This window comes from Capsicum annuum, chromosome 12 (genome assembly GCF_002878395.1).
Source record: "Capsicum annuum cultivar UCD-10X-F1 chromosome 12, UCD10Xv1.1, whole genome shotgun sequence".
Taxonomy (NCBI): Eukaryota; Viridiplantae; Streptophyta; class Magnoliopsida; order Solanales; family Solanaceae; genus Capsicum; species Capsicum annuum.
The window spans coordinates 174,283,846-174,294,190 of NC_061122.1; the positions used below are offsets into that span (position 1 = coordinate 174,283,846).

General features: G+C 30.1%; 1 protein-coding gene across 1 annotated transcript; it reads left to right on the forward strand.

Annotated features, from left to right (window-relative positions):
• The first annotated feature begins 3,021 nt into the window (after window positions 1-3,021).
• Window positions 3,022-7,179, forward strand: LOC107849672 (lamin-like protein). Its single transcript, XM_016694225.2, has 2 exons — window positions 3,022-3,888; window positions 6,717-7,179. Exons 1-2 carry the CDS (start codon window positions 3,735-3,737, stop codon window positions 7,052-7,054), a joined length of 492 nt encoding a protein of 163 aa, XP_016549711.1. The 5' UTR covers window positions 3,022-3,734; the 3' UTR covers window positions 7,055-7,179.
• Window positions 7,180-10,345: the final 3,166 nt, after the last annotated feature.

Consider the following 10,345-nt stretch of genomic DNA (forward strand, 5'->3'; position numbering starts at 1 on the left):
GGAGTGTCCTTGTTCATACCCCACATACCTTAGATTATGAATTTATATGAACAAGCTTGCTTGAGACTCTTTTACATACTCTTAAGTAAGGGTTATTGAAGATTTTGACTTGAGAACCTTGAATCTTAAATTAATTTGCAACAACTATGGTGAAATCTTGGAGAAGGAATTGGGTTTTTCTCTTGAGGGTTAATCTTGAGAGAAAAACCCTAGTTTTTTATGCTTTGGATGAATCTGAAGTTCTATGCTTCACTTTGATATATCTAGGTGTTAAAAAGAGTGGAAAAAGACTAAAAAGCCCTTTTAAAAATGGCTTTAAATTGTTGAACAGGATCTGCATTGGCTTGGGCGACGGTCCGTCGCTAACTCGATGGTCTGTCGGCCTGACTGTCACACTTGGACTAGAATAAGTACTTACTGCCTTAGCTGCGACAGCTCGGGCGATGGTCCATCGCTAGCTCGACGGTTTGTCATCCTGACCGTCGCACTTGGCCAGTGAATAAGTTCTCTACCTTGGTTGTGATAGCTGGAGCGATAGTCCGTCGCTAGCTCGACGGTCCGTCGGCCTGCCCGTCGCTCCTGGGCAGTTCGAACAGTTCTCTGTAAAATGTCCATATTTTTCTACTCTGACATCGAATTTTGGTGAAATGGGTATTGTTGGAAAGATAATTCAATTTCCACACGATGAAAAGTCCAAATTAAGGAAATTCTACATGGTTTAAACATTACTCACTTAGGAAGTCATCCTTTAATCTTTTGGAAACTAAATTAAACTTAAAGAAAGTTCTGGATATTACAAGTATTACAGTATCAGTAAACTTAAATAATAGTTAGACAGTATTCAGAAGTCAATATCCAGTGTTAGTTCAACCTCAGTTATAGTTTACGTTTTCATCCATGCATCCTCATTCAGTAATCTCATGTTATTCAGTTAGTTTTATGTTCATGCATATAAACCCTTGCATTTAGCCTTACCTCATCTAGCATACCAATACATTCCCACGTACTGATGCATTCTTTCTTGTGCTATGGTGTCTTATACCATAGGTTCAGATGCATGGGCTCTCGAGCACCCTTAGCAGTTCAGATTCAGCCAGCAGCAGTAGACTTAGCAGTGACTCCTTATCGTTTGAGGATGTTCCTTATTTTACTATTGCATTAGATTTAGTATTTCAGTAGATGGAGTTAGTTGGGGGATTTTCCTATCAACTCCACAGTTCAGACAGATTAGAGGTTTTTCAGACTAGAGTATTTTCAGACAGTTGTTTTAGTTTTGGTATTGTTATACCTTATACAGTTGTATTTCAGTTTTGAACCTTATGGCAAGTTTCTGGTAAATTTCCGCATTATACAGTATTATTATTCAGTTATTGCAGTAGGTACCAGTCATGGGTTAGCTTGTGGTCCTTCAAAATTATGAGCACCGTGTAGCGTTTAGGGTTCAGAATCTGGGGCGTTTCAAACTTAGAATCAAAGCCACTCCTGTGTTAGCCTTGTCGATGTGGGCTAGAATTCAAACTGAGTATAGGCAAATCCCAGTAAGGCGAGGCAAACCTCAGTCCTGAGTGTAGGCAAATCTCATTCGGTAGGGCAAACCTCAGCGGGGACGCTGAGTCCATAAGGGAGGGTGTATGTAACACCCCAACTTAGGAAGGAGTCCCACATCGGCAAAACACAGGAGGGATACTGGGTATATAAGTAAGAAAGTCTTACTCCCTAGTGACGCGTTTTAAAGCCATGCGGGCTTGGGCCCAGAGCAGACAATATCACTAGTGGATGGGTTTAGGGGATCTCTCGAGCCTTTGTGGTTCGGGATGCCCGTCGCGGCCAAGGCCTCGGGTCGGGTCGTGACAGTTTTCCACGTAAAAATACTGTGTTCAGTTTTTACTTCTGTTAACCACGTTAGCTTACTTGTTTCACAAATAGGCACTAGTAGAGTGTAATACTAAAATCAGTAAGGCACGCACTCTAACATATATAATTTTGGATACCCTCTAATTAATCAAAAAATTACTTGTTTAATCCTGGGAAACATTTCAAATTGCGGAATAGTTTCTTAGAATAGTGCCTAGCACGACTCAAATATTTTATATATTACTTAAAATATCATAATAGTTATTTAATTATTATTATTGTTGTTGTTGTAACTTGTTGTAACTTGTTGATGAAATGTTATTATTGCTTCAGTTCATTTATCTTCACATAGTAAAATTTATTATTGTTTCTCAACAGTGCTAGCACAGGGAAAAGGGTGGCTTCCATAATGGTTATGTCTACTAACTGATTCATCTGTTCGAACTGTTTGTAGGAGCAGATACATTTTTCTTTTAAGCTTCGCTCTCAAGTGAAAATTTTAATCGTCCTATAAAGAATAAAAGTAACTAAATCATCCCAAACCTGAAATGTGTTGACTGAATTATTTTGCATTTGAAATTCACTTAGGATGAGACTTGGATATCAAAATAGCTGTCCCGAATTCTTGGATACAGAGCTATTTGTGGGCCCAAACATCACTATATGTGTCTGATAAAATTCTCGTACAATGACACTACAGATTGCGGAGTCAAGGGATTAGTAAATATTACGTGCCTAGTGATAGTAATTAGTTTGGTCTGCTACTTTTAGTGCCATCATGAAAATGAAAATGGTAATTGGTGCTCTAGTAGTAGTAGACTAATAGTAGTACACCATCACTTTAACAGGCAACGTGATTGAGGCGTGGCTTTCTTTCCAGACGAGGCGTGCTGCTACATACTCAATTCTCACATCTTATTTTGTTGCTGCTTCCCACTTTCATTTGTTGTTCTCCTCCCAATGTCTGGTATCCGTCATGGGCCCGAATTAGTATCAGAAAGTCCTACTTTGAGACTAAAACAGGTGAATTCATATGCATGGTTCTCCATCATTGAAATGGTCATAATAGGACTTTGCTTTATAAAGAACTTTATACAATGTACTTTTATATATATATATATATATATATATATATATATATAATAAGTGAGGCCCAATATCGTGAATGAGTAGGACTTGGTCATACTCTGCATCTACTAATTTAAAGGGTATAATCCATAAGCATGTCATTTAACTCCAATTTTGGGTTTGTACAGTAGACACTTAAACTCTATACAATTGAATAAATAAACACACACATCCTATATGATATCTCTATGGCAATTTCTAGCGAAGTGCCATGCAGATGTCACGAAGGACGTGTGTATTTACTTGTTCAATTTTATACAAGCTTAAGTGCTTGTACACACTCAAAATTGAAAATGCATAGATGTTAAGTGAGGTTAAGTTAAAAACACATTTATGTATTATGCCAATTTAAAAGCCTTGAATTCCTCTAATTCAGCTCTTCTTTTCTTTTTTTGAAAAAAAAAAATTCTGCGTGTTTTAAACAGATTGGGCTCTATCTAGAGTAACTGCGTAAAAGAATGAACGAACTTAACTAACAATATTATGATGCATTTTGAAATTTGCTGACCACTGTTTTACCATAAAAAATTTGGTTGAGTAAAAACTAAAAAGAATGAGAAAATGTACATCATGTATAGGTTTGTAAAAGTGAATGATAATTGTTATAGTAGTCTAAGTATTTACAAACTATCTAGTGATGGTTTATCTAACTTTTAGCTTTAGATCCTTTATATAACGGGTTTCATGCAGCCTTATTTTTTCAAATTAAGTATCAGCAAAAAGTAATAAGAGCTGCTGCTCTGATCAATTACATGGCTCTCCGTGTACTCCTCTTCCTCGCCGCAGCCATTTCCAATACCGTCTCCACCACTGACCACATTGTCGGAGGTAACAAAGGATGGAATCCCGGCGTCAACTACACACTCTGGAGCAACAACCAAACCTTCTACGCCGGTGACTTCATATGTACGTCCTCTTCATATTATCTGTCTATTAAAATTTTCACATGCTATTGAAAAGATATTTACCGTCTGCTCACAAGTTTGTTGGACGTTGCTCTAAATTACCCTTTAACTTTCCTTAAACGCCTCACCGATTAATCCTCCTGAATTAAAATCGTATTGCTAAGTTTAAGAAAACTATGACACTCTCTCCCTTCAATTGATTTGTCTTTGGATGTGTTTAAAAAAAGAATATTTATATTAACCCTTCAATTATATTATTTCACATTGACATGCTTATGGTTGTAAGACTCAAAAGACATAAAACATTATGCATGTCTTCAATTGAAGATCACAATATTTAAATACTTTTATTAACTTTTTTTTTTTTTAAATATCATGTCTAGTCAAATTAAAATACATTAAATGAAATGGGAGAAAACTACTACTCCCTCCATTTGTTTAGTTTTGACATGACATAAAGTTTAATGAAGTAAGCAAGATTTTTAAATATTTTGGTCTTTACTTGAGCAAAGAATATTGTCGAAAATAGCTTCTCTACCTTGTAAGTAGAGGTGTACATGGATGAATTGCTTGGAATTGTGTAAATACCAAATCAAATCATTTGTGTCGAATTTTTAAATCTATAAATCAAATAAAACCAATAAAATTAAGGTTTTTCAAATTCAAGATTTTTCAAATTTTTTAGTTTTCTCGAGATTTTTGAATTTTTTTGAGGTAATGCAAACATATAACTTGTGATTCAAATATCTCTTTAGTCCTAAAAAGATATAACAAGCTTAGGTGTTTCTTAAAAAAATAACATAAGATATTAGATAGAAAAATAAATTTTACTTATGTATTTATGAAAAACTAAATAACAGATATCCAAAATTATGGTCATTCATAGTATTTAATTGAATATTTTTATTAGTATTTATATTGATTTAGGCTTTATTTGAGTTGCTAATATCTATGGACAATAAAATTTATAATTACTCTATTCAAAATTTTAAGTTTAAACTTGAAATAATATATTGAAAGATAAAAACAATAAAAAAATTTAAAAAGAATTTATATAAGAAATTTTATAAATTATATCATAGTAAATAATTTTATGTATTAAATATTTTTAAAAATTGTAAAAATCTAATTTCGCGTTGACTTGATTTGTTTTGATCCTTTTTAGTTAAAACAAAACCAAACCAATATAGTAGTGTGTTTTTTATCAACCAAACCAAATCACTAGTCGATTCGTTTTTCGGTTTGTTTTGATTTGCGCGGTTTGATTTTGTTAACTCCTACTTTTAGAGTAACGTCTACGTGCACATTACCCTCCCTAGACACCACATGTGGGATCATATTGGGTATATTATTATCGCGGCTTTAAACTAAAGATATGTTGAATATATCAAAACATATTTTGATCTTGTGATCTTAAATATGAAAAAAAAAAAAAAGTGAAAGTAAGGAATTGCTAAAAAAAGAAAAAAGAATTTGTTTGAAGAGAAATTAAAAAAAAAAAATTAAAACGGAAGAACTGATTAATAATAGCCTTTTATTAATTCAGTAACACATCAATTGTTTTGAAATAAATTCAATTTGTGAAAAAACATTAATATTGAACCGGTAGAGTATTATAAAAGATGAGTTAATTTCCCATATTGTCATTGAATTTTTGACAATATCTCATAAAGTTACTTTTTTTTTTTATGTCAAAAATATCATTAAACTATTACTTTATCTCTTTTATTGTCATCATAACATTTTAAGCTACTAAACTCACTTAATTAAGTTTAAATTTAATGACGAATTCATTAAATTATACCGCCCAATATATAATAAAAAAGGAATCTAATACAAAAGCGATGAAATCCACCAAAATGAAATATATATTTTAAATTAAAAAAAAATATACATATTGAGATGTTAAAATAATATATTAAACAACATGAAATTTTATAGAACCATTTTTTAAAAAAAATGGACACTCTCACGGTTTTATATTATTATAGATTTTTCTCCTTACACCTCTCACTTATGGAATCAGAATTTGAATGAATTCTGAATTTTATTTTTTTAAAAAAGTTAATGACTTCTATGTTATTAATACGTATACATTCAATAAATCTTTTAAAAAAATATAAAAAATTTATAACATATATAGAGAGAGAAAATTATCTAAGTTTATATTTTATTTTTGTTCACTTATTTAGAAACGGAAGAAGTATTAACTAATCTATTGGTCTCATATATTTTAAGTTATTTGTCAATTTACAAGACTAAAATAAAACTATTATTTATCTTGATATTAATTTTTTTTGAAATTATAAATATAATAAAGTTTCAAAGAAATTCTTATGTTGTTAATTTTCGTATTTATTAAGACACTAATAGAATGTATTAAAAAATTACAAGGTAACTTAGTAAATTATCCTTCTTATGTATAACTTTTTATGGGATGTGTAGAGAAAAGTGGATAAATAATATGAAAAAGAGAGAGTAGCCCAGTAAATTTTTTTTAAAAAATGGTCCTATGAAATCTCATATTTTTTTTAATTTTTTTTAACATCTCAGCATGTATAATTTGTCTTTATTTAAAATTTATTTTATTTTAGGGAATTTCATTGCTTTTATACTAAATCATTTTTTGTTATGTATTGGGTGGTATACTTTAATGAATATGTCACTAAATTGAACTTAAAATGTTACCTAAGAAAATTGAGTGAGTTTAACAGCTTAATATGTTCTTATGAGTATATGAGACAAATAATAGTTTAATGATATTCTAGATATTTAAGAGAAGCCAACCTTTTTGTTATCTCTAACTCGTGTTGCCTTGTTTTATGACAGCATTTAGTTATGAAAAGACACAACATAATGTGTTACAAGTGGACAAATTGGGCTACGATAGCTGCAGAATAGAGGGTGCACTTGGGAATTGGAGTAGTGGAAAAGACTTCATTCTGCTGGACAAGTCCAAGAGGTACTACTTCATTTGTGGCATTGGTGGATGCTCTAATGGTATGAAGGTCTCTGTTCTTGTTCACCCTCTTGCACCTCCTCCGATGTCAGCCGTCTCCGCCGTGCATTCTTCTGAAAAATCTGTTGCTCCGGTGATAGTTGGTGGTTTTGGGTCGTCATCAGTTGTGTTGGTTCGATTAATGATATATGTATATTATTGGATTTAACGAGTTTCGGCTGAGAATATGCCATGCTTATTAAGTAGCTGGATTTTGAAATTGCGGCAGCCAGTGTTTGTTTAATACACTTGTACTGTGTAATTTTTACTTTGAAATTTGTTTTCAGTTTGAAATTTTTTCTTGTTATTTTCTTTAATTCATGTCCATTCTGGCACTCCATTTGTTCTGGTGTCGCACTATGAAACTAAATTAAGCACGTGTGTTTTATGTCAAGCTATCAATCAATAATATATATATATATATATTTAAAGAAATAGTAATTGACTTTAAAAATTAAAGATAAACAAATTTATGCATCAAGCTAAGGCATGCTTGAATTATCAGTATTTTGATCGTTTACTATGATGTGAATTATCACATAACGAATGATAACAAAAATAATACTATAGTAATAGATCAGAAATTACAACAAAATAATATGATTGAACCTAACCTTTGTACAAAAATTCCTCAAAGACCAATCGAACATTCATCTACAACCTGTAAACTACAACAAAATAATACAATACTCGAGATATTAGAATGAGACGATTAAACCCTAACCTTTGTAAAAAAGTTCCTCAAAGTCCAACTGAGCATTCATCTACCACCTGTATTATACAATAGTCGAGATCTTATTAAATTAATCTTAATACAAAAAATTCTTCAAAGATGTGACCGAACATCCATCTACAATAAAGACTTAAATAGAATAGAAACTACAACAACACAATATAATAATTAAAATATTAGAATAATTAAAATATTAGAACAATAGCATTAACTGTGACCTTTTGTGATAATTAGACAACCCCTTTAAAACTCATCCGGCATGAACTAACAAAAATTTCCTAACAATAATATAATATAAAAATAATAAAGACTCCCAAATATAGCACCCGTCTTGCACGTCGGAACAATAATATCATATAAAAATAATATTTCTTTTTTATTATGTCAAAAATAGAATAGAGGCCCAATACTATCAAAATTTGAAGAAACAAAATTCTCGTGCTCTTGATTAATTTCCTTGTTTTAATTTATAAGAAAAAGGTGGTTGTTAAATTTATTATTCTAATTTTGACGAAAATCATCATATTTTCCTTTTTTCCTCTTATCTTATATTTAAGAATCCTTTCTCAACTACACAAGAAAAAAAAATTTACCAATAATAAGTCTCCATATATTTTTTACTTACCATATATTTTAGGACTTTTTTATTTTAAATAATATTATAAATATAATAATGATATAATAATTGTAGGAAATAAGTGAAAAGACAATTTTATCTATTGCAGAGATTTCTAATGAAGGGCAAAAAGTTCAAATTACTTTTCTAAGCATCTTCACACTTTTAATATATTATATAGATTATAGATTAAAAGTGTGAAAACCCTTAAAAAAGTGATTTAAACTTTTTGCTCTTTATTAAAAGTCTCTTTTTTAGACAAAATCGTCTTTTCACTATTTTCCTCAAATTATTATTATTTAGTTATTATTAATGTTAAGCTTTTAAAATTAAGTAAAGTCCTTATTTGAGTTAGGAAAAAAATTATAATATTTAACAGTTCTAAATCAATTCAAATCTTACCTTTCATATAATTTGTTAATAAATTAAATAAATAAAAAAATATTGATTTGAATTAAAAGGACACAAAAAAGGCCCGGAGAAAAAAAGGGAACAAAGATAAGAGGAAAAAGAAAAAGAAATAACTTATATAAATGGAAAGAGAACTAATTTGAATTGAAAAAGAAAAAAAAAACGAGTGGTGGGAAAAGAAAAAAAGAAGGGAAAAAAAGAAAATTAAACCTAAAATATAATTAAAGATTTTCTACTTTTAGTCGAATTCCTAAATTTATGATAATATTTTACTAAAGAAAATTCAACTTGAAAGAAATTATTATATAAAAAATTTTCTATATAAGGTAAAGTTCTAATTTTTTTTGAAAAAATTGGTGGAACTATTTTACATAAAATAGATTTAGAGTCCTAAAAGAAGAAAAAAATTCTTTTAAAAACTAAACTGGTGTGACGTTTTTCAAATTTAAAAAGGGTAATGGACTTTTCCAAGATAAAAAAAGTATTGTTTTGAATAACGAATTGGTTTAATTTTCTGGTTTTGAATTTTGTTTTCTATTACGTTGATTTTATTGATCAAGAATAACAAAACATCTTTTTCATGTTTGCATATAGTAACTTTCATTATTCATTCTACGACGTGACTTTGTTGTTTCTAGGGTTTAAATTTCTTCCCTATTACATTGGATCTATTGATCAGGAATAACAGGCTTTCGTTATTGAATAACTTTGTGGTTACTCCTCAGATAATAAGTTTATGATTTTTTTTTGTGTGTAAATGTTAGGTTTAATTGTATTGTTTTAATATTTTTATTATCATATTATTTTGTTTATAGTTTACAGGTGATAGATAAATGTCGGTCAGCTTTGAAATTTTATTTTAGGTAAAGGTTATGTTTAATTGCATTGTTCTGATATCTCTACTTTGTGAATTTCTTTTTTCATGTAAAGGTTAGGTTTGACTGTATTGTTTTGATATCTCTATTATCGTATTATGTTGTTGTAGTTGAAAGGTAGTAGATGAATGTCGATCGACTTTGAGATTTTTTTTCAAAGGTTATGTTTAATTGCATTGTTTTGATATCTCTATCATCGTATTGTTTTAATTGTAGTTTACAGGTGGTATCGCTTTGAGAATTTTTTCTTGTAAGTCTTAGGTTTAATTAAATAATTTTTTCATCTTTACATGTTCAAAAGATGTTGAATTTAATTATTGTATTCTTCTTTATTATTTAAATAAATATCTTATTTAGTGTAACGCTTGAACTCATTAAAATGAGATACACGCGTGAGGCGCGTATACCTAAAACTAGTATATATATAAAGAAGAAAGGATTAGTGAGGTCAATGGAAGTGGGAAACGAGCTCACTGTATGGTGCCATGATGGTGACAGGCGGATCCAGCCTTTTTGATATCTGCACGGTTCATCAAATCCAATTCTTTTTTAGTTTGGTACATATGTAAGGCTTGAACCCCGTGACCTCTGATTACGTGACAACAACTTTATCAGTTACTCCAAGACTTGATACATATATAGAAATTTATTAAAATTAAAGTCATAGATACTGAGAACCTTAAATTTTAAATTCATAACACTTAGGGGTCGTTTGGTAAAATGTATAAGAACAATGCAGAATATAGTCTATTAGTAATACTTGCATTAGTAATGCTTGTGTTAGTTATGCTTGTATTAGTTATGCATGTATTATTTCTTATACAT